The sequence below is a fragment of the Cololabis saira genome, chromosome 14, assembly GCF_033807715.1.
Source record: "Cololabis saira isolate AMF1-May2022 chromosome 14, fColSai1.1, whole genome shotgun sequence".
In the NCBI taxonomy this organism is placed as follows: Eukaryota; Metazoa; Chordata; class Actinopteri; order Beloniformes; family Belonidae; genus Cololabis; species Cololabis saira.
Genome location: NC_084600.1, coordinates 3,619,098 through 3,644,548, shown reverse-complemented (window position 1 = coordinate 3,644,548; position 25,451 = coordinate 3,619,098). Strand labels below are relative to the sequence as shown.

Sequence of the window (25,451 nt, the reverse complement as noted above, 5' to 3'; positions counted from 1 at the left end):
AGGTGCAATACTACCGTAGTGTGTTGTTGAGTATATGGAGGTTCATCTCTGTGGGTGCTGAGTGGGTGTAGATTTGTGGATGGCTATTAAAGGGTGAAAATGATGCAGATGTGTCTGTAAATGCACTGTGCATATAGTCTATTTTAAATAAGACAGTAAGAATCTCGAATATAGTAGCTATGACACACAACAAATGACACTTGAAAGATAAAGCTGACAAGACGAAAGACACAAACTACTTGATCGTCAACTTCAAGTGCAATCTATTTTTAACCACTTAAATTACTCAAATTCTACTAAGTGTTCTGACTTTTAGGTAACACTGTTGAAGATACATATGTATGATCAAACTACACCACCACCTCAGCTTCCTGCTTCTAGACAAATGAAAGGTTTGAAAGTGCCCATTAACAAAGTTGCTTGACCTCATTGACTCATTTACATGCAAAGTCCTCACAGAAACCCTCTTGCAAAAGATCACAATTATTCCATTAAATGGCTGTCAAGAAGTGAAAGTAGTGTTTAAGACCAAATATTTCATTTGAATTATGGTTTTTGGCCCAAAACCATCAATGGGTTTGGTCTGTTGATGACAAAAATAGTCTATAAGAATGAAAAAGCTTCTAAGAAGCAAAATAAAACTGTGGAAGTACTTAAAACTCTAGTTTAAAAAGTTGTATGGGTACTTTAGGCTTTCTCTAAAGGCACATCTGTTTTGTTGATGCTAAACTACGTTTTTTTTTCTTTCATTTTTCTTTCATTTTAAAGATGTGGGTGCGGTTGTTAGCCATCTGAATCAATGGCTCAAGGAAAGAATATAGATTGGAATTTGGAATACTGGGCTATATAAATAAATTTGACTTGATTTTTCTATTAAAAGAAAAAGGTGTTTGTGTACATTTGAATTTGTAAATGTTACACTGAAGCTGTAAAAAAGAGTGTAAAGGACATTCATTAATTCTATAACTATAGTTACTTTTGTGAAAAGGGGATCTCTAAAATCAGTTTTATGTTTAGAGAGAGAGAGAGAGAGAGAGAGAGAGAGAGAGAGAGAGAGAGAGAGAGAGAGAGAGAGAGAGAGAGAGAGAGAGAGAGGAAAGCAGATATACATATGAAATGTTTTAGATATTTCGAGAACATATATAAGCATATAATGAATAAAAAAAAGAATTGCATTCATCACATCTTTTGGTTCACCGGGTGAGATACACTAAGGTGGGATGAGAAAAATGACATTTAAAAGATAATATCACATTTTTTCATGATTTTGCCTCTACCATCATAATGGATTTGAAGTAAAACCACCAAGATGTGATTCCAGTCTCAACTTTCACTTCAAGATGACATTTACCATGGATATAATTCTATGCAAAAATACTTAATGTTTCAGAGACTCAAAAATATTTGGACACATTGAGTCTACCCTAATTTGTAATACTTCAATGAAAATACATTGCAGTCAATGACTGCCTGAAGTCTGGAGCCAATGTCCTCCCTAGAGAGACTTTACAAGGCCTTCAGTGCCATCACTGTCAGTTCCTGGTTGCAAGCCTTTCTTAAATAACTAATATTCATGATATACTAGGTTGAGATCACATGGCACACTTGGCCATTCATTTTCATTTATTTCGAGTCTCCAGGTGCTATCCAGAGATCCACAGCATGACCCCAAGAAATTAATAAATAGAAAATGGCAGGTAAAAACTCCCCTAGTGGGACTAAAACCTCAAGACAAACAGTGGCAAAAAAACTCCCATTTGAGAGGGAAGAGACCTTGAACAGGACCTGTTCCCTCTTGCCGAAGGCCTGCCAGGTAGCACAGGAGATGGGAGAAGATGAAAAACAGAGAGAGGAGAGGCACAGATATATTGTCAAGGTACAAAAGACAAGATTATAGTAGTATTAATTATTAATTAGCAGGAGAACAAGAGTTAATTGTGCATATTGGTAAATGGTTAGTTGATGCACTACAGAGACAATAAACAGATATAGATAGCAGACACTGAAATGATCAGAGGGTGGGACTGTAGGGCAGCATGAAGCTCCTGAAGCTCTGGCCTGCAAACATGCACAGACGAGAAAAGAAGGGAGCAGACCAGCACAACAAACTACAAGAACAATGGAGCGCAGTTATGGTTATGAGATACTGATAATTAATAACTGTGGACTGAGCTTAAGAAAGGAAAGAGAAGGAGAAGACAGCAAAAGGGTGAGGGGCACAGCTCAGTGGATCATGTTGGAGTCTCCCTGCAGCGTAAGTCTATGGACGCATATCTATGACAAAGATAGATTTAAGACGAGCTGCTTTAGTCTGGTCCTGTATCTGCGGCTATGACTACTGGCCCCAACATACTAAAGTTTACACTAACTAGAGGTTTACTAAACACTAACTATAGGCTTTACTAAACAGAAACATTATAGGCCTAAGTTTGTTTTTAAAGGTGGAGGTGGTGTCAGCCTTCTTAACCCAGATTGAAAGTTGGTTCCATAGTAACGGTTCCTGATAGCAGAAGACCGTCCTCCAAATCTACATTTGGATACTCAAGGAACTACGAGTAAACCTGCACTCTGAGAACGGAGAACTCTGTTAGGAACATACGTTACTATCAGGTTTTGAAAATATCGCAGAGCTAGGCCGTTTTGGGGTTTATACGCAAGTAATACAATTTTGAATTGGATTCTGAATTTTAAGAGGAGCCAATGGAGTGAGGCTAACACTGGAGAGACGTGGTCTCTCTTGTTGATTCCTGTCAGCATTCTCACTGCTGCATTTTGGATCAGCTGGAGGATATTCAGAGATTTACTTGGAAACCCTGCCACAGACCCAGCATATATCATCTCCTCCATGTTCTACATCTTTAGTTTTGTTGTCACAGCAGCTTCGCTCCAACCCTGGCCACTTCTGCTCCAGCTGAATTGTTATGGAAAAGAAACTTGGCCGAGTTGAGTCAAGCCGAGCTGAGTTGAGTAGAGCCAAGTAGGTACTAGTGTGAAAGCGCCATATGACTGTGGTGGGTCCATCTCAAGCAATAATGAGACAAACTACAGGAAGCAGGTCAGCCATCTGTCCGTGTGGTGCAGCAATAACCATCTCCTTTTAAATGTGGCAAAGGAGATTTTCCATAGAAGAGGCCGCACCAAACACCCCCCACTGACCAACAATGATGCTACTGTGAGTGAGCAGGGGGTGCACATCAGTGAGGACCTGTCCTGGACAGCCAACTGTACATCACTGGCAAAAAAAGCACATCACTGGCAAAGAAGGCTCTATGTCCTCCGCAGAATTCTTGTGAGTAAAGGTTTAATTACTGTGACTTTAAAAACCTGCATCACATACCCTGATCGCAGGGATTGGTTGAGCTGATCCAAATTTGTCGTACCAATAAGAGAAAACAAACATTTTTTAATATTTCGAATCGGGTGGAGTCTAAAAGAAATATGGATGATTTAGCTTTTTTCACAACTGAGGTCAACTCAGGGAGGTCTATATGTTTAATTTCTTTGTCTTCAAAAACTCTTGAGCTGCTTTCAGACTTTGTTTAGATAATTTACATAAAGTTTGTTGACATTCTACATCCCGCAAGCTTTCAAACGAGATACTACACTTGAACGAGACTTCATCCATCAAGCCTCTACCGCTGAGCGTAAACTCTGCAGCGCGGCGGCCATCTTGGATCAGTGACACACAGTTGCACAGCGCAGAGAGAGAGACGAACCGAGAGACTCGCACAGAGCGCAGTGATTTTTGGATTGGGATTTTATATTTATGAAATCATGTATCATCAAATCATCAAAGTATTTTATAGACATATTTCCTTCAAAAAGGATAAAAAACACATTATGCACAGTATAGCTATCCAAGTGCCCAAATAGAGAGTCCGTCTGGAACTATCCACACTAAAACCTTTATAAAATCTATGTGCTTTAATCTATTCTCATGTAACTTGGTACAGTTGTAGTAAAGGAGTTGCTGAATCCATGTAGTGGTGTCTTTATAATTATATGCATTGCTACCATGGTGTTTTCCACTGTGCAAACTAAAAAAAAATTGGACGAGAATAAAAATGTCATTTCTTTTTCTTTGGTTTATCACAATTTGCTCAGGCATGTGAACATGCCTGACAATGGAAATGCTGTGAGGTCTTAGCTTTTCATTGAGACCAAGATTATGCATATTGTCCTTATAATTGTGGAGATATTGTTAATTTAATTTGGATAGGCTTGTTCAGGCGAAATTCACCTCCAAAATCCCTAGGGGTGAACAGGTTAAAGCTAATTATCAGGATGCTGGGACACCAGGATCATGTCTAAATAAGACTGTCCTGATTAAAGCAGGAAGCCGCTTCACTCAAATATTTTATTGTTGCCTAGATTCCTGCATCTTCCTCATACTGTGCCACATACTCATACACCACCTACTTATTTCACTGATGTGTGTTTAAATCATTAGATAGATAGATAGATAGATAGATTTATTATAGTACCCTTGGGTAAATTTGGTTCACAGTGAGTGCCTCATCATACAATCTAAAACCATACACTCAACAACACAGGATAATATAAAGTGACAACAGCTTTGGCTAAAAGAACAAAGAACAAGAAGGACGGCCCCAAGATAAGAATCAAAATAAGTTAAAACATCAGTAGATAAAAACACAAAATATTAAAACCAAGCAAAAGGATAAAAAATGTGCCTTTTCATAAAAACAAGATAAAGGAAACAATACAAAACATAAATACAAAGTTATGTTGCAGTTCCCTCACTTATTCATGGCACTGATGGCTGCTGGTACAAAACTGTTTCTGTAGCGTTTCGTTTTGCCAGCAGGTACCCTGAACCTCCGACCTGATGGGAGCAGCTGAAACTCACATTTAAGAGGGTGGGAGTTGTCTTTTAAAATGGAGCCAGCTATCCTCTGTAACTGCTTAGAAAACAGGGTTTCTGGCTGAAGCTGAGACTCTCCAATCAGCTTGCTCGACCATTTCACAATTTGGTTTAAGCAGTTTTTGTTTTTAAGGGACGCATTTCCAAACCATGAAGCAAGACAGAAAGATAAAACCGATTCTATAAAAGCACGATAAAACAAGATGAGCATGGTCCTGGAAATGTTAAAAGAAGACAGTTTTCTCAAACAAAACAGGCGCTGGCGTCCCTTTTTGTACACAGCTTGACAGTTTTCCTCAAAGTTCAGTTTGTTGTCGATGACAGTTCCCAGATATTTATATGTGCTGACACACTCCACTGCCTGACCCTGTAAAACTGTAGCCTCTTGGTTGGGAGCACTGTTTTTACGAAAGTCAATGATCATGTCTTTTGTTTTAGAAATGTTCATTTGAAGATAAGACTTACTGCACCAGTCAAGGAAATCATTGACAACTGGGCCTTGGCTCGTCTCATTGTTTTTCAGCAGGCTGACAATGACCGTATCGTCAGCATACTTTAAAATAGTTCTATCCTCTCTGCTGCTACGGCACATATCCGTATAGAGGATGAACAAGAGAGGAGAGAGCACACATCCTTGTGGGGAGCCAGTGGAGGATGAAACCTGCTCTGAAACAGTTCCATTCACTCTCACTTTCTGTCTCCTGTCAGTTAAAAAGTTCAGAATCCAGCCCACAAGATTTTTGCTCATGTTAAAATGTTCTAAAAGCCTTGAAGCTAAAACATGGGGTTGAATTGTATTAAAAGCAGATGAAAAATCAATAAATAAAAGTCTTGCAAGTGTTCCTTTCCCCTCCAGATGTTTAAAAAGCAAAATTAAAGAAAGTGTCTGTCTTCTGTTTTGACATTTTCATTCCTGTTAATGCTTAACTTGTCAACAGGCCACTGTATTGTGTGTGTATGTAATTTTCCTTTACTCTGTGTGGTGAAGAGTATCCCCTCCTACATATTTGGTGAAAGCAGTCATTTTCCATGATGCATCCCTCCTACTCCCTCTTTCTCTCAGCGTAACTCCCCTCACCACACAAGCGCACACACTGGCCACTTGCTTCAATCTCTCCATCTTTCTCCATAAAAATGGACTGGGCTTGCTTTCTCAGCCCCCACTCTGCTTCATTTTGGTGCCTGCCCTCCTTCTTGTGAGCCTGCAGTGATCTGCTAGATATTCCCTTAATCTATGGCTCTTACATAATCCACTGCATCATCGTTCACAGAGCCACTGGCTGTCCCCTCGTGTCACTCTCTGTGGTTATCACACAGTTACAGGAAAAGAATGGAGGACTAGGAGAAAGGGATGGCTGAATGATATACTGGAGATAGATGGAGAGAGAAGACACTGACTACGTTTACATGCAGTCAAAATTTGGGTTATTGCTAATATTCCGGTTACTGAAACATTCAGAATATTCCGTTAACATGCGTGAGCAAACAGGGTTATCCCTGTTTATATGGTAATTAATCATTCGGGATATCTGGATCAAACCAGCGACGCACGGAGAACGTCATGACGCAATTCCCATAATTTCCGCTTCTTCTTCCTGTATCCAAATTCAAAACAAATGCTGCTTCGTGCAACTTTTCGCTCACCTTCTTGTAAATCTTCTATCCCGGTACTTTCTACCGTCTACAAATGCAGAAATGTTCATATCCTTCATTACGTTTATGAAGTGATTAGTCTCCTCCTGGTCTTGTGTTTCTCCGTGTTTATAAGAACTTCCTGGACTCAAAAGACCAGGATTCCTTGCAAACAGAGCATGTGCAGAAAACTAATTCATGTTCCTGGGACAAAGCCAGAATCATCCGCACTCAGGACAAAAGACACCAGCGCTGGATTTTGGAGGCCATAGAAATAAGGAAACAAGGACAACAAACGATGAAACGGGGATGAGGGAGCGTACATGCTCTCTCACACATGGACCAGCATCTTGGAGCGGCGGGAGGACAGCGGGGGGCGTGGCCGACCTGTCAAACCTGGCAGGTTGGCCACGCCCTCATAGTAAAAACAGCTGATATGGACGTTGTCACTTCCCATCACATGACACTCTGAGGAAGGCAGGAGAACCGCCAAAACTGTCAGATTGAAGGTAAGAAGTCGGAACTTTGTCTGGAAAAAAGAAACTTTAGGATAAATTCATGTTCCGTTTGATGGGGATATTCCGTTTGGCATTTACATGACCAAATATACGGGTTTAAAAAGGAGTAACCCAGGGCTCATATTCAGGTTTTTAAAAACCCGAATATGAGCAAATTCGGGTTATTCAAAGGGGTTATTGGTGTTTACATGGCCATGCAAATTTGGGTTATTGCCAATATTCGGGTTTTAAAAGGGTTATTGATGCATGGAAACACAGTCACTGTTATGAGTGAGGAGCAAACTGATTGGGAATGGGCATAAATCGGAACAGATTACGTGCAATGACGTATAACATGTTTGAAGGGTCTGTCGCAGCATATGTGTGAATGTAAGGGGACAATTGTAGATAAAATTAAGATGTGTTGTTTTGCTTTGCTTATGTGGACAATACACCGGCAGTAAAAGAGGGCAAAAAAATCAATGGTATAGAGACGAGCATGCGCGTCACACAGGAAAGGACTGTATGAAGCAAGAATAGAAGGTTTTGCATTAAGGTCACAGCAGGGGAGCATAGAACAATCAGAAGCTGAGGGAAGATATCATGTACATGTATATGTGCTTGACTGGTTTTAAAATAAAAGACTGGATGATGATATGGTTGTGTTGTTAGCAAGAGCATGACTCCTTTCAGACATATGGCAGAAAATGAAATAGATCATATGTTCTTGTTTGCCTTCTACTTGCAGCACAAATGATTGCAAGTGACATAGATGGAGTAGACAGGTTTGTTTTTTTCTCTAAGTTGAGTTATTTAAAGAGTAGAAATAAACACATTCACTTTATCACAAAACTGGGTTGGGCCTCCCTTTGCTTTTGAATGCAGCTCAAGTGCTCTGTCGGGGCTTCAACAAGAAGAGCCAAACGATGCTTTGAGACAAAGGTTCTTACTGACGTGCATTAGATTGTGTCTGAAGATTTATAACTGCAAATTTATTTGTGAATCTCTGGATGATCATTATAGAAGTAATGATTCCGATAAGATTAAACTGATCACAGTAAACAAAGACTGCGTTTACATGCAGTCAATTTAAAAACCCAAATATTGGCAATAACTCGAACTTGCACGGCCATGTAAACACCAATAACCCCTTTGAATAACCCAAATTTGCTCATATTCGGGTTTTTAAAAACCTGAATATGAGCCCTGGGTTACTCCTTTTAAAACCTGAATATTCAGTCATGTAAACACCAAACGGAATATCCCCATCAAACGGAACAGGAATGTGTTTTCTGCACATGCTCTGTTCACAAGGAATCCTGGTCTTTTGAGTCCAGGAAGTTCTTATAAACACGGAGAAACCAAGACCAGGAGGAGACTAATCACTTCATAAATGTAATGAAGGATATGAACATTTCTGCATTTGTAGACGGTAGAAAGTACCGGGATAGAAGATTTACAAGAAGGTGAGAGAAAAGTTGCGCAAAGCAGCATTTGTTTTGAATTTGGATACAGGAAGAAGAAGCAGAAATGACGGGAATTGCGTCATGACGTTCTCCGTGCGTCGCTGGTTTGATCCAGATATTCCAAATTATTAATTACCATGTATACAGGGATAACCCTTTTGCTCACGCATGTAAACGAAATGTTCTGAATGTTTCAGTAACTGGAATATTAGCAATAACCCGAATTTTGACTGCATGTAAACGTAGTTAATGGTTATAAAGTACTAAAAGTGATCGACACAAACGTTCATCTCGCCATTGAACACTGACAGTTGGCTGGACGTTTCACACAAAGCATTTCTCCACTAAATCTTCTGTTGCATGCCTCAGCACAAACTTAAATTTGCTCCCGGTTGTCAGGCCAGCACCGTTGTCTATGGCAGCTCCGCCGACGACCGGTGTGTGAATGTGTGCGTGTGTGGGTGAATGTTTGCAGTGTAAAGCGCTTTGGGGCTGTAGGAATACAGCTGGAAAGCGCTATATAAGTGTAAGCCATTTACCATTTACCATTTAAATTCATCTTTATAACAGTCTGGTCCCTAGAAAGTCCTACATGACACGGTCCTATCCTCTTGTAGTCTTAACTAACAGGTCGTGCCTTCTGAGACACATTCTGCTCGGGATGATTTCAAGGAGCAGTTACACAAGTTAATGCAAATGGTGTGTAAATTGTAACCACTCTGGCTATCTTTCTCAGATTTTCAATATAAACACAACATTCCTGTCCTAGAACTGTTGTCTCAGTGCTACCCAAAATGTTCCCCAGGGTGTGATTGCGGAAGCTAGATTAAGTCCCAAAATAAAGTCTTGCACTGTTTGCTAGTTTGCAAGAATTGGATATGCAGTGTTTTGTTTTGTTTGGTTCTTTTGAAGAAATATAAAAGCATCCTGTGCATCGCTCTCTTTTCTTGGCTTGCAATAATGTGAGCGATACTAGAACACACACTGGATGTGTGACACGGTGTAAAATTAGACATTCCAGTGTTTTCTGGAAGCACTAAGATATAAATGATGAAAAATTGACTCTTAATTGTTAACTTCCTCTCTGAAAGTGCACTGAATACTGCTGTACTGCAGGTAAGGCAGTACTCAAAAAGTATTTCAATCTACCCTATTTAAAAAGAAGAGAAAATGAATATACCTTTTAAGGTATGAAATAAAAGTCCCTATGAAGGCTTGCCATGGATAATTAAAATTGAGAAAAACATCCTGTTTGGATGGAAAAAGGCACAGTGAAATTATTTTTTTATTTTTTTACTGCTGAAAGCTACGCCAATATTTTCCCTATTGCCATGGTAACACTGAATTGTGGTCAGGAGCCCTTTTTGAACACTTCTTTATGTGATGAGTTGAGAACAAGAACAGGTTGGAAGAAGCGGCTCATAAGTATTTCTCACAAAGAGCTCAGTCAGTGATGAGCGATGGAAGAAAAAAAGAAATGTAATAAATGTTTTCAAACAGGAGAAAAGTCATTTTTGCACCAAGAGCCTGTAAGTACAGGTACGTACTCAAACTACTGTATAATCATATGTGCTCATAGTGAACACTCACCCAGTCCAAATGGAATAAAAGAACATTTACCTGGAATCTAAGATAAATAGTTGCATCATTACAGCTATCACAGTGTTGTTATTGATGTATAGCCATAGATGGTGGACTCAGTTTTGCAAAAACTATATTCAAGCTATTTGATGTTTTTTTTTCTAAATACTTCTATATCATTCAAAATAAATTTGTCTTCATCAACAAATAACTCAGAATGCATGCACACAACATGTGCAACAATCTTTAAAATATCTTGTTTAAGATATATATTGCCAATTTTTTTATTACAGTGTAACTATTTTTCAATGAAACTTGTTGTTTTTCCCTTTCAGGGAAATAGAATATAAAGAGCAAAGCATATGCTAATAAAAAAACGCGAGCAGCAGAAAATAATGAGTCAAAAAAAGAGATGAAATTAAATGAAACGACAAAAAATGAAAAGCATGAATGACAATTAACAAAACAAAATATATGAATAAATAACAAACCTGTATTTATTCATATAGTTACATAAACTCAATAAAATGACCATCAATCCCCTAATTTGAATAGCTCTTTATGTTACTTTGCAAAATGCAGCCTATCATCTCTAAATCATAAATGAATAAAAGCAAATGATGTCATCCGAGCTCAGGACTGGTTTGGTGTACTGCATACAGGAGCACAACAATACTTTTAATGGAGCAATATCATTAACGTAAATAAGCTTAGAGTTTAGCTCAGTATGAACCAGATGTTGGTGCTCCACCTAAAACTTGCTACTGCTGCATTCATTTACTGGAATTAACTATTTTATGGTGTTCAAAACTGCTGTTGATACAGTACCAACTCTTTCTGCACGGCCCTCGCTGTGTTCGTACCAAAACTGTTGTGGAACACTGTAGTGAAACTACGGCTGATTTAACTCTGCTATAACTTAACCAACATGTTGCTCCATTCACTTTTTCCAGTGAAGACAGGTCCCCTGCAGTTTCTACCGTCCAAAAACAATGTTACGCTATATTAAATGGAGACTGGTCAAGCACTAGGACCAAGCGGAAAATGGCCGCTCGAGCTGAAGCCTGTTAACCCTTCTGTGGTCTTTTGGTCAAATTGACCCATGTTCACTTTTCTTTTATATCAAAAAATATGATTTTCTTCCATATAACTGGCTCTGTTACACTCATTTCAAATAAAGTTGATGATCACTACTACACTTGCATTGAATTATGGATATTTTATTCAAATTCTCTCCACCAACCACTGGCTGGTGCTGGGTGGTGCTCCAAACATTTGAAATGATTTCATTTCATTTTCACATATACCCGTCTGTGATAATCCATCCATTTATATGCCTCTGAGTTTAACTATAGTCAAAATAATTCAGAATTTCTGCTTATCTTTATTCAAAAATGAGGTATGATTTTATGTAAATGAGGTCTATTGACCATACATTCCAAAAATAAGTGTAACATTGGTGGGAATGAGTTGGAGTGAAGTTGACTAACAAGGTGAAACACAGAATTGGGTGATAATTTTAGCTACATGCATGATAATTAAAGCTACATGCTTTACAACCAGTCAAACCACAAAGGGAACAGTAAACTTAAAAGTAACAATAGAAAACTAGAAGAACTACTAGAAAACACAGTGAACTGAAAGAGTTTGAGTTTTCTTAAAAATTTTTTTTTTTTTTGCATACTTGTGTCTGTGAAATTTCTGTCTATGACTATTTAAAAGCCTCTAGGCTATAGTTTTATAGGTAGATATCATGGCCCTGTTCAAGCAGTTCAACCCCCCCCCCCCCTCCCCCCCTCCTTTCTCAAGCCAGTTGTGTCCCCCCACCTCTGAAATCAAAATTGCGTCCATGCTGTGATGACAAACCTTTATATTCTTTAAGTATTCACTTCTCATTTGGGAGGAAACTATGGAGTGAAACAAAGCTCAGTTTCAGCAGTATTTTGAAACCTAGGACAACATAACTAATTGGCATCATTTCAACAATCTACTGATCACCAAAAGGATGAAAGTTAGTACAGTCAGCTGAAAGTCAGCTGAACCAGATCTTATCATTGTGACTCAATAATAAATGCATATTGATTGTAACAAAATGAAGGAATTTCATGACATTGACTTCTGGTAGTAGAGAGGATTACCTCCAAAGCAAGCATGCAATCATATATGACTTGAATGAAAATGGTGTCATAAATTGCTCCTAAAAATAGTGCACTAGAAATACCCTTTGAGAACTTCAAATATGTAGCTTATTTTCCAATAAAGAACACCTAAAGATGACCAAGGATGTTAGGAGCGATCTAAAACCAATTCAGTGATGTAATCATGTTGCTCGTTGTGTTGAATCTCAGGGACTAGGTTGCAGTGCTACCCAAACATACTGCTACAAGTAAAGAATGATATCAAAATATTTTCTTAGAGTAAGTTTTCCCAACAATCCAGAAGCTATTTGGTAATAATCAGCATATTCGAGCGTAATGGAGCAGCATTCCACAAGGCAAAAGTAATACTTCAGTGGCTCAAAGATCATGACATAGAAATGTTGGATATGTGGCCTGAAAACTAGCTAAATCTTAATCCCAAACAAGAAACTGTGGCCAATCTTCAAAAAAGCAGATGAACAAGCAGAAAAATGACAAGTTGTGATCAACTCCGGGCACTGATGCAGCAAGAAAGGATTTTGCATCAGTCAAATTTGACTACGAAATTGTTATTCAGAGTGCCAGAAAAGCAGCATCGGCAACATAAATATCAGCTCTTTGTATTTGACAATAAAAGCCTCTGGAACCAATGAAATTATCATAAGCACACACTCAAAACATAAAACATAAAAAAAAAACAAAAAAAAACATTGTCTAAAAAATACTGTAACAGCAAAGGTTGCCAAAAACCAAAATTTATATTCACGACCAAAACTTTAAACCACGTCTGTACACCAGCAATGGTGTACAGCACCATTTTTACAGCCATCACAGTGATTTAGATATTTATGATTTGCTTATATATTTTATAAACTTCATTCAAACAATTCCACACTCTTTTTGAGACTTTAAAATACAGAAAATGTGCTGTGGTGGTTTGCGGAGCTTTAAGTGAATTTCTGTGAGTGTAGTTTAAAAAAAAGACTGAAAAAGCCTGTTATCATATCCCAGTTTTTATGTAAGACAAAGTAAAGAAAAAAAAAAACATTTTCAGCTTGTTTACTCAAAGCACAAGTTTACATATGTTGACTTTAGACCAGGGGTCGGCAACCCGAAATGTTGAAAGAGACGTATTGGACCAAAAACACAAAACAAATATGTCTGGAGCTGCAAATAATGAAAAGTCTTGTATAAGCCTTAGAATGAAGGAAACACATGCTGCATGTGTCTATAATAGTTCAAACTGAGGGAAGATTTTTTTTTCATTATGAACTTCGAGAAAAAAGTCGAAATGTCGAGAAAAAAGTCAAAATGTCGATATTAATGTTGAAGTACAATCTCAAGAAAAAAGTCGAAATGTCAAGAAAAAAGTCGAAATGTTGAGAAAAAAGTCGAAATGTCGAGAAAAAAGTCGAAATTTCGAGATTAAAAAGGAAAGGAAAAGGGAAGAAAAAAAGGAAAAAAAGAAGAAAAAAAAACAAAAAAGAACAAAAGAAAAAAAAGGTCAAACATTTTTGAAAAAGCTCCAGGGAGCCACAAGGGCGGCGCTAAAGAGCCGCATGCGGCTCTAGAGCTGCGGATTGCCGAGCCCTGCTTTAGAACATACAGTACAGTACGTTGACACATGTAAACACCAGTATGAAAGGGTGAGCCAGACTTACTGATGAGAGCTCTCCATCGGTCCCCGTGGCTGCAGCCGCGGCTGCAGCTGCCGCCTCTTGAGCCGCCGCCTTCATGGCCGCCGCCTTCCGCAGCTCCCGGGTGGCCTGCAGGGTGGAGAAGTAGTTGACGGCCGCAAACTCAATGAGAGCAGAGAAGACGAAGGCAAAGCACACGGCGATGAACCAATCCATGGCTGTGGCATAGGAGACTTTGGGAAGGGAGTGGCGGGCGCTGATGCTGAGCGTTGTCATCGTCAAGACAGTTGTGATACCTGAAAACAAGGAGCAGATGGAAATTTAGAACAAGTTGATCTGGATTTCACATCTTGCCACATGTTTTGTCTCAAATGTTATTTTGGCTAAGAGACAATTTACCTTTTAAAATTTTGCAAGCCATTTTTTCCTTTTTTTTAACAATAAAGGTCAGGTTAAACCTAAACAGTGATGTAGAATAATTGTTTCTCCAGTGGCCCATCAAAGTTTTCCTGATGCACGGTAAAGAATCTAGAAGAATATGATGCCACATATATGAATTAAGACTGTGGAAGTGACAGCTGCTGAAGCTGAACTTTAACTTTAAGAACGATGAGCGATGTGTATTGATATGAAGCTGTACGGCTGTTTATCCATCTGTTTCTGAGAAACCATGTTTTATTACCTGGGAATGTTTGTCACTGTATAGAAATGTAGAGATTATATAGGTTTAATCATCTGTAACATGTGAATTCTCAGGTTGTGGTGAACTATCAAAACTTAGGGAGACGAAGGCATTGCGAACAGAACAGAATACAATATAAGAGTGATCCAATTGTTGCGTGTACTTTCTCTATTCCGTGATGTTTTAAACCAACATTACTGGTGGAGCCTGAAATAAGCTGGAAAACAGTAATAAAACTTCACTTTTGACCTCGTCTTAATGAATGAATGTGCAGCTTCTTCACAGTGCTGCTGATGTTGTTACCATCTGCATCAGGCTGGATTCATCACCATGGTAACCAAGAAGGCACATATGAAAAACCTTTGTGAAATAAGCAGGACTTGTCAACATATCTATATTCAGTGGAGGGGAAGCTTCTTGTTTTCTGTGTTACTGCCAGAAAACTTTTCAAAATTGCAAATGATTGAAAATGCACTTTTAAACAAAAAAACAAAACCTGCTCTTTAGATCTGTGAGAATCTTTGTAAATTTGAGTTTTTATGTTAACCCTTTTAATAAAATAGTGCCGAATGAATAACAAATGTCTGATAAAGTTCTTATTCATACTAAGAATTAATTAAACTTAAATTACCAAGTATCTTGTATTTTTGGGTGGACTTTATATGTATCACAATATCATTTAGATTTTTTTTTTAAATATGTAGTGAAACCTTGTTTAAGAAATGGTTTATATCTGAACAAAAAGGACAAATCATGCACATTAATATTAAAAAACCAAACAGTGATGAACTGAAAAAAACCATTAGTCTATAGTCCCATGGATGTAAAACAGACCAAATATATATATATATATATATATATATATATATGTTATAACATTCAAATTTAATTGCAGAAATCCATAATTCTATTAATATTTGATCAAAAGGCTGAAAAGAAAACATTAAATGATTAGTTTAAAGTGGTTTGTAATATAGACAACATCCATCGGTTGCCGTTTATAAATTTGATGTCAGATTTATCCCCATGAGATGTAAATAAATGCATTTGTTTCAAATTGACTTTGCATTTTAATCTTTATAAAATGATTAGTTTTGTTCTTGCCCAGATTTAATCCCTACTTTTATAAAATAGATAAAATATCAACAACTCTTTCGGTAGTCCATTAACAAAGTACATATAATTCACTTTCATCAAGCTAAAGCACGCTGAGGAAAGTGTCATTGCACGATACTGTACACGCTTTTACCAAATCGCTGGCGTAGTTGGGCCTATTTCATTAGCAATGTTATAACATACAGAGACATTTAATGTACTTAATAATGCATCAAAAGCATGTTTTTTTTCAGCACTTTGAGTTGAAACTCACAACTCTCAAACAAATCCATCCTCCCCCAGCTGTCAACCAGCACGACTGTCTCAATCACACGCACAAGCTGAACGGTTGCAAAAAGGAGGAGGGGCTTGGGAAGAAAGCTTGTCAGGGAAAGAGAGCTAGGAGGGAGAATGAGAAAAGAGAAGTGTAGGAGGGAGGGGGATGAAGTATAAAGACAGGATAGAAATTAAATGCTTGGGGCATTTATGTGCTTTTATAGGGAAAAAAGTAAGGTACAAATTAGGCCACACTCAATTAAGTCTGTGAGACTTGAGCTCAGGGGACTCTCAGCTCTGAGGGAGGATGTTGACAAGCCAGCCCACAACATACTATAACTTAATATACACTCTTCTCTTCCCTTCTCTTTTCTTCCCTTCTCTTCCCTTCCCTTCTCTTCTCTTCTCAACTGTCTTACATGAAGAACTTGTTTCTTGCATTGTCTCAGAAAATAAGAATATTGTGATAAAGTTCTTTATTTTCTGTAATGCAATTAAAAAAACAAAAATGTCATACATTCTGGATTCATTACAAATCAACTGAAATATTGCAAGCCTTTTATTATTTTAATATTGCTAATTATGGCTTACAGTTTAAGATTAAGATTCCCAGAATATTCAAATTTTTTGAGATAGGATATTTGAGTTTTCTTAAGCTTTACAGAAAATAAAGGACTTTATCACAATATTCTAATTTTCTGAGACAGTCCTGCATATATTTGTTTTGTTGGTGCATTATGCATTGACTGACTTCTGGTTGGTTCAAGGAGAAAACAAGATTCAAAAAAGCCAACAATGTTAAATTTCCCTCAACTGCAATTTGTTTCGTTTTAACATCTAAAAGTTGAAATGTGTTAAAAAATAAATAAAATACAATACATTTTGACAATACCCCTGTTGTTTCATTTATTTTCGTGACTTTTGTTTCTGCTTTGCCTCGTTTTGTCCCTGTCATTTCTCTCTGTGAATCCCCGGCGTTGTTCAGCTCCTCTCGCCCTCTCTGCTCCCGGGGCTAGAGCTCGGTGGCAACTGTAGCGTAATGTAATGCGAGCAAGCGTAACCTGTGAGTGCTCGGAAGAGAGCCAAGTAAACACCCCCCTCCCCTGGCCCTGGCATGACCAATTTCAAAAAGGACATTTATACCCAATTAATTCAGCTCCACTATAGTGGAGGAAGAAAGGGATAATGAAAAGAGGTTAAAACAGACTGTGATGACTGTGTCTGACTTTGGTCTCTATAGGGGGTTGCATTGAAATATTTACAAGGTTTTTATGTGAAGTTCCAATCAATAAATGTGCATAAGATATAGGGATATGTGTGTTTGATCAAGCCTAAAGCTTTATTTATGATTCTATGTTATTTAACACTGCTGCTACATTTAAACTTGATGTGTACTCCCACAGAAGTATAAGTACATGTTGTTGTGATACACTTACTGAATTTGATTTGAAAAAAGAAGAGCTCTCAGTCCGTTTTAAATAGAATAAAGATTGGAAATTCGCTTCCAGCACTAAGGAACTTTACACATCAGCAGGAAAACACTCATCCACCAGCTTTTCATTCATGCAGTTTAATTACAGAGTGGTGCAGAAACATTGATATATACATCCTCACAATTGCATTAGAAACATATCACATGAGTTGAGTTTTAAACAATGAAAAGATTTCATATTGTTATGATTGTGATTAACTGCTCAATATTAGATATTGCAGCATGGTCACAATTTAAAAAATCTGGGACTAGGTATTTTGGTATTTAATTCCTGTTTCCTTTTGAAATCCCTTGTGTTTTAGGCCACGTTTACACATAGCCAGGTATTTACAAAAACAGATATTTCCCCCTCTACGTTTTGAAAAATACATTTACACGAATCCGCATAAATACGCTGTTAAGGTGCTATGAGCAGCCAAACCTACAGGGGGCAGTGTAACGAGAAGATAAAATCATGCTAGCCAATCAGAATCCTGGAAAAAAACATCAACAAATGACACGAGTAACTTCCAGTTACTTCCAAGATGAACGGGAGTCTTTGGTTTGGAGTGACAGAGAAGTGGAGTTACTTTTAAGTGTGATGTTAGAATATAAAACAGGTAAAATACAAGAAAATATTGACGTGGCCAAACAAATTGTAAACACAGGTCGCACTAATGACGCTGGTGACGTTTCTGTCTCATAATGTGACGTTCTGAAGCCTAAATGTCTGTTTCTGTCCGTTTACAAGCAAACGTGAAGACAGAGTTTTTGTAAATCTCCACTTTGGCCGGAGTTTTCAGAAATTATCGTTTTTGGAGACATTGAGCTTCGTTTTCGTGTAAACGAACGGTCAAAACACATGAAAACACCACCGTTTTTGCTACGTGGAAACGGGGCCTTAGTTTCGTCTTGACATCCCTGTTTCCCATCTGCCCTGACCGTCTGCACTTGTGTCTCGTCAAACCTTCTGTGTATTTCCTGTCCTGTCTTTCCCTTCCTCCCGGCTGGTCCGTACTGTTTCCACCCTTCTTGTGTCCTGTCAGGTTTTTTGGTTTGCTCTAGTTGGTAAGCGCTTGTGTTTTTTGTTAACCCTGCTTTGCAACGCTTTTGGTTTGTTTCAGTGAATAAATCACTGGTTTTTGGAACTCCTGCCCATGTGTCTCTCCTGCATTTGGGTCCTAAATCAACCACTCCGTGACAGGTGTGACTGCATTGACATAATCTGTACTGACTCTCCTAAGATATTGACATTCAAAGCTCTTGCAGTTTAGCAAAATTATAACAGAGGAATTTTTCTTATCAGAAAATAACCTCATTTATCTGCAAGACCATTTCGCTGCAGTTTTTGGCTGAATAAATCAGATTTCTCTTAACATTTTTGGTTTTTATTATTTCATTCCAAGGACAAATTAACATGCTGCATCTGTTTTTCTTCTCCAGTTTAAACACAAAAAAGTATTAAAGTTATGGGTAAAAATAAAGGCAACTTACCAAACACAGTGCGAGCTGGAACTGATTCCTTATTAATCCAAAAAGAAACTTGAGCAAGGATGACGGTCATTATACAGGGAATGTAAGTCTGAATCAAGAAGAAGCCCATTTTCCTTTGGAGGTGAAAGTGGACGGTCATGATGACATATTCACCTGCCAGGATAAATACCAGACATTTCTTACATTCAAAGCCATTTTGATGCAAAGCTGCTCCAATCAAAATACATGTTTCCATTCAAAATTGGACTTGCTTTCAGAACATTTCTTGTTTATAACCTAAAGTAGCCCAAAAAGCTTTCTTTCTAAATTATCCGTTTCAATTTTATTTGAATGAATATTTTCTTACTTTTAGGAAGCATCCTCTCGTTTTTAAACCGGGAACTTTGGACTCTGTGGTCTCTAGCTTAAAGCAGCACAATGTAACTTTCAGCTTTTGTTGAGTTTGGCGGCTCCTTTGGACAAAAGTGGTAGTGCTTTACCAGTAGTGTGGAAGGGTTCCTACAATGCACCTCAAAGTTACATAGTGCCAGTGAAGGCGATACAGACCCCTCAGACCATGACAGAGGTGTCATTAAACCTGTTGGAAGTTGATGTTTCATCACAATGACTCTGGAAATATTAGATTAAGGTGGAAAAGTTACATTGTGCTGCTTTAAACTGCTAATCACTTAATCGCTGGTATCATGTCGCATCAACAGCGATGAAACTCGCTCACAGAGCTACCGCAGATTTGATGACAGAGGCAAGTAAGACACTCAAAAGTAATGAAATGACAGAAGAGACCAAACGAGCACATTTTGGACGCGATAAATGAGTCTTAACCTCCTCGCCAGTAGGGGGACGTACTGTGCATTGGGTTGGATTCAGCAAATGATAGAATACAATGAACAAAGACTCTGCCCACCTGTGTTGGACTTCAGCCTCTCGCTCGATACCGTTTGACCAATGAGGTCGTACTGTAACAAACTGGATGATTCCTCTGGCACTTCAACAGAAGACAGAGGGCCCTTCTTCCATGTGTACACAATTTCACTGATGGGGTAAGCATCTAAACAAAAGAGACAAATAGTTTTGTTAAAATGAAACCCCCACCAAAAAAAGAATGAAAGAATCCGCAATTTCACACTGAGATGTTTGAAGAGAGCTTGTCATATGGTTCGTTACTCTGTGACAGAGTGGCGATTTGAGAGTGACACCATCTGTCACATCAGCCAGGCTTAACGGAAGAAAACACTCACAACTTCCAAACTTGAGTGGGCAAGCATGTCCATCCATTGGGAAGTTCATCAGACGCATGGGGCACTCTGCATTTATAGTTAATCTGTTGGAACAGACAATAACTGGAATAAATGTTTGATTTCTGCTTGAGTCTCCGATGCCAGCTAGGTGAGGAGAAACCAAGCTGAGTTGATGTTCAAGTAAGATTTTTACATTGTGGTGCCATTCTGTACATTTAATTATATCCAAATCACTCCGATGGACAAAGACTTATTTCACCAAGACCAATCCAACCCACAATCTGTCAGGGTTTGACATTTCCTCCAGTTTGTGTTTTCTGTTCTGCCCCGCCTGTTTTCCATCTGCCCTGATTGTTCGCACCTCTGCAGCGTTTTTTGGTTCTTGTTTTTTTGTGGAATAAACTCAGTTTTTGGAACTCCTGCCTCTCGCTCTCCTGCTTTTGGGTCCTAAAACAACCACAACGTGACAGAGTAGGATCGCCAGGGCAGAACAAAAACGGGAATCCAAAAAACTACAGGAGACATGGAGGAAGCAAACAGTACGGACGACAGGGAGCAGGGAAAGACGAGACCAGATATACACAGGGGGTAACGAGACACAGGTGCAAACAATCAGGGCAGATGGAAACAGGGGGGGCAGAACAGAAAACACAAACTGGGGGAAATGTCAAACCCTGACACCATCATTTGTTTATAATCAAAATAATAGTGCAAGCCCTTATTTACGTCAGAAGACTTCCATAAGTACTGTGTTAAAAAAGAAACTGTCAAAAGACAAAAAAAACTTTCTATGAAAAGGACTGAGACTGGCAGGCATCATTTCACTGGTGAGGTCAGACTGCAAAATCCACCATCTTTCCTGAAATCTAACTAAATAAAAGAGTCACAGAAATGGCACCTACTTAAATGTAAGTATATTATGCGTATGCCTATTATATAGGTCTGTTGTTAATGTGGCTACTTGCAGAAAATCAAAATAATGTGTTGGTAGCCGGAGACGGAAAATGAAGACAAGCATACAGTGTCGCTATGAAAGTTAGAAAGTTCCATTGCGGATGTGCTGTAGGCGTATCGATATTTTAATAACTTCATACTTTTTTTAATATGCTATCACAAGAAGTCAGAGTGTGGCTAATAAAAACTAATTATATTCTGCAGCAATTTCTTATTCATATCATTCTACTGATAAAAAGCCAACACCAAGGTGAGGAACATTCCTCCACCAGTGCCAAATGTCAGATAGCTTTGGGGATAAATAAAGTTTATTGAATTGAATTGAAAAGAGCAAGAAATGAACATGTTTGCCCTTTAATTCCATCAAAGACTCTTGAATCTAGTTTATTTGTCATTAGACATTTTTTTTTTCTTTTCTCTCACTGATAGTTTTTAATCAGCTGGTTCATCCTAAAATTCTTTAAACATAAATACACTATGGCTTTGTAATATATCATAGTTTACTGACAAGATTATGTTAAGCTTTTCAACTTAATCTTAATCTTCAATCATAAATTGGATCCCCTGATATAATCTAATTAACTTCAAATCTGTTTTTTCTGCCATGATTTAGTCCAGGGCACTTTCTTTTCTTCCATAATACATCTCCTTTTGGACCAAACCAGGAGTCATGTTTGTTTGAATCGCATTCAAGGCCTGTTTTCAGTATCAGATGGCACATATCTTTTTTTTTTTGGACTGGCACTCATTCCTTCATTCCTTTTCATGTCTGTGCATATTCTTGGATGATGCTTGTTTATTTGATTTGCTTTCCAGGTCTGTGCTCTATTCTGGTCTTGGCCGTGTTTGGATCTGGTGGTCCGGCACCGTTACCTCATGGTGTAGAGGATAGTTCCGTTCTGCATGATGCGGAACAGCTTGTTGGGGGTGGTCATGTTGTGCGAGATCGACCTCTTGCCATTCCGGAAAAAGGTGTCCGGTGTCCAGATCTTGCTGACCATCAGGTTGTTGAGCCGCAGGATCTCGATGGGACCGTCAAATTTAAGCCGTTCGTCAATCCACGTCTGACGAAAGAACACGTCCATGGTGTATTCCTAGACAGGGGTTAGAGTGTTTGTTAATATTTTATTTACTACTCCTGCTGGTTCTGTTCCTGCATCTACTTCCCCACGCCATTATTATCATCTCGTGCCCCCAGAGAGAATGGCAGATGGCTTCGTAGAGTATTGGCAATATGATGAGCTTCTTTTTTTCTGTCTATTTCACAACTGCTTCCACCGCTAAGAGCTGAAAAGCTAAGATATCCGTAAATAACTGCAAGCTTTAAAATATATTTTTCTCTAATTTTACAACCTTAAAACCATCCTGTATTGTAATCATTAGCTATGAGGCCTGAGAATAAAGTAAATTCACTGATTGATGGAAGAAACAACACCAAACTAACAAAAAAAACAACTTTTAATACAACTAATTAGCTGATTTGTATCTGTAAAGTCAAAACAAAGTCTCCTGTGAGTCTAGCTTTGGTTTTTAAATGGAGGACATTGATCCCCTAAAGAGCTGTTTACAAGCTTCTCTCACCACAACTGCCAACAGCATATCAGCGTTTTCATAAGCTGTCAAATAGTCTCCAAAGCTCGGGCAGTGTAGTGCGCAAAATACATATATCACTCAGCCTATCCCATGGAAGGAGTGGCCATCCCGTCCCATCCCAGCATCAGCCACATTGCTCTCTCCCTCTCTGGTGAGGGATTGTCAACCAGATTAAATTCTAAGCTGTACTAATGACATCCTGCCCAAATGCTGGAATAATGAAGGCTGGGAGAAGCATGAGTTAAGACCGTGTGCCTTGAGTTGCTGTGAAAACTGTATATTTTCTTTTCATTGCAATAGAGCTCCAATCAGCTCGTAATTAAACAGTTGCAGTGACAGCCTGTGAATTCCCAGTCAGTGTTGCAGCAGCCGGTGTGGTTTACTGTACGTACCATCTCAACATCTGAAACAGGTCCAAAGCTGGTGACAAAGATGTCAGTTTTCACCTCTGTAACTGGACCTAGAGCAGAAGAATAAGTAGTTTTGTTTCTCATTTTGTCAAAAAACTTTGGCTCAGGCAGTTTCAGACTCATTTCCAGCACTTTAAAAACCTCATATTGTACATTTCTGTTTATACATTTTATCTCTTATATATTTTGTATTGTATTGCACCAATCACCACAACAAATTCCTTGTGTTTGTTCAACAAACTTGGCAATAAACCCTTTTCTGATTCTGTTTCTTCAATATATATTTATATATTGCATAAAAAGGGAGTTAGAAAAGAAGGATTTTTGCAATGCATGCTCCATGAAAGAGCAGGATCACCTCAGACACTGAAATTCATTTTCTTGAAAAAAGGACTATCTCACATGTACTGAACTAAAACTTTATCCCCCCGAGGGAAGGAATGCCCAGCCGATAATTATGTGAACATGCTAATTTGACCATTAACATACCTCCAAATCCAGGTCGCAGCCTGTTGTCATATCCATCCAGCAATCTATCCAAGACGCGCGTGATATTATCCAAATAGATATTGGACTCACCGTGCTCATTCCCCCAAACACTGCTCGCACTGTAACTGAACACATACACATCGTGGCACAGCTTTATTTTAATTCCCCTTTTACAACTGATATGAAAATAGTTGAGGCTTTATTCACGTGCGTATGTGTCAACAGTCTTGCGTTTTTTTTGTTTTTTTTTGCCGTGCGTAAAAGTCCCGACAAACATGCAAAGAAAAGAGTTGTCATACTCACCAAAACAGAAAGAAGCAAGTTAACAGGAAAGCCATGCCTCGCAAACATCCGACAACTGGAAAATATCCCAGGTCAACTTTTAAAATCAGCATATTCCATCCTGGAGCAGCATGATTGGGTGCGGGTCGGGTCTGGTTTTGGTTGCGAGGAGAGCGCGCCGGTTCCAGCACGACTTGACTTCACTCTAGTGCGGTTGCGCCTCAGCCTGAATCGCTCAGCTGGAAAAGCCTAAAGAGTTTTCAAGAGAGTGGAGGAGGAGGGTGCGAGGAGGGCAGCGGGGCTTTTTAGACTAAGCTTTATTTCGTGAGAGATACAGTGCGCAGTTTGTCTATGCGCGACTTAAAAAATGTAGTGTATTTGATTTTTTTTTTTTTTTTTTTTGATCGAAATCTCCACGCTTCCTGTGCTGTTGATAAACAAGACTGGGAAAAAAAGCTGAGCAGCTGGGAGAGATGGAGAGATGGAGAGAGAGAGAGGATGGAGAAGTGGAAGAGAGAGCTTTGCACATACTCCCATATCAATTTAGCTACATTATCGGGGACTTTTGGCATGCAAGCATAATTTTTAAAGAATATTCACGGCTTGTCTTGTCAGTCTTGGATACTCGTGTGCATGTTGCATGTGGAAACACAGGGCTTTGTCAAAAAAAAAAATGCTACTAGAGATAAAACATGATTCATATAGTGTTTGGGTGGTTGAGTGGAGTGGGTGGTAGGTACATTTAGTGCACCTTCAAAACGCCACGGAGGAAAAACCAGGGGGACACGCCACGCTGTCAAAGGATAAGCAGACAAGAGACATTACAGGCATTTCTATCACACCCAGTGTTGCTCAGCTGAGCTCTAATGGCTCCTCAAGTGATCTGCACTGATATCCACTCAGGGCAGGAATGAGACACGTGTAGGCCAAGTGCAATGGAGAAGGTCACAACTGTAGCTTTTTATTTTTTATTAATTAATTTATTTCTTTATTTTTTACGCCACAATAGATTATTATTCTATCAGAAGGTTGCTGAACATGTTGGAGGTAATACTACCACTGCATGGGAAGGATCATTATTGTATCAACCTCCACTGCTGTAGGGAAAAGGAAAAAAAGACTAATCATGATTCTTGCAGTACAGCAAACCTTGAGGGAGAAAAAAAAGACAAGATTTCCTGCAAAAGAAAAGAAAATAGTCCAATGCTTTGTGATCAGTGTCTGCACGTCTGTAGTTTTATATCTTTAGCGATCAATGAGGTAGAATACTTTATTTAAGTGTTTGCCATTACTTTTTCATTATAAGCAGTATCATGGATATATGATCAATAATTCATGTGAGGGAGAAAAAAATGTGAGATTTTCTTCTGACAGCACTAAAACGTGAAGACTGATTGCGCAACATGAACCATTCAACTCTGGTCTCTGTGCTAAAAACACTACTTATGTAATGACCTGAAAACATGCTGAAATCATATGCAAACAATGCATCACTCTCAGATCAATTGCATTCAGAATCAGTGTTTTCAAAGGAGATTAGATGTGGCTATAATATACCGTATGATCACTCATGGATGTATCTTCATAGGGTAAACATAAGGAAAAGTAAAGATTTCATTTTAGATGTGTCT

The 25,451-nt window shown here is 38.6% G+C and overlaps 1 protein-coding gene across 1 annotated transcript in view; it reads right to left on the bottom strand.

The window, feature by feature from the left end:
- gabra6b (gamma-aminobutyric acid type A receptor subunit alpha6b) overlaps window positions 1-23,961 on the bottom strand; it is a 42,573-nt gene extending 18,612 nt beyond the window's left edge. Inside the window, exons 1-8 of the mRNA XM_061739427.1 lie at window positions 23,842-23,961; window positions 23,539-23,663; window positions 23,032-23,099; window positions 21,920-22,140; window positions 20,093-20,175; window positions 19,759-19,902; window positions 18,855-19,007; window positions 13,861-14,132 (exon numbers count right to left, since the gene is read on the bottom strand). Of these exons, the coding sequence (XP_061595411.1) occupies window positions 13,861-14,132; window positions 18,855-19,007; window positions 19,759-19,902; window positions 20,093-20,175; window positions 21,920-22,140; window positions 23,032-23,099; window positions 23,539-23,663; window positions 23,842-23,933 (1,158 nt within the window). The 5' untranslated portion in view covers window positions 23,934-23,961. The remainder of the gene's footprint in view (window positions 1-13,860; window positions 14,133-18,854; window positions 19,008-19,758; window positions 19,903-20,092; window positions 20,176-21,919; window positions 22,141-23,031; window positions 23,100-23,538; window positions 23,664-23,841) is intronic.
- Between the last annotated feature and the right edge of the window lie 1,490 nt (window positions 23,962-25,451).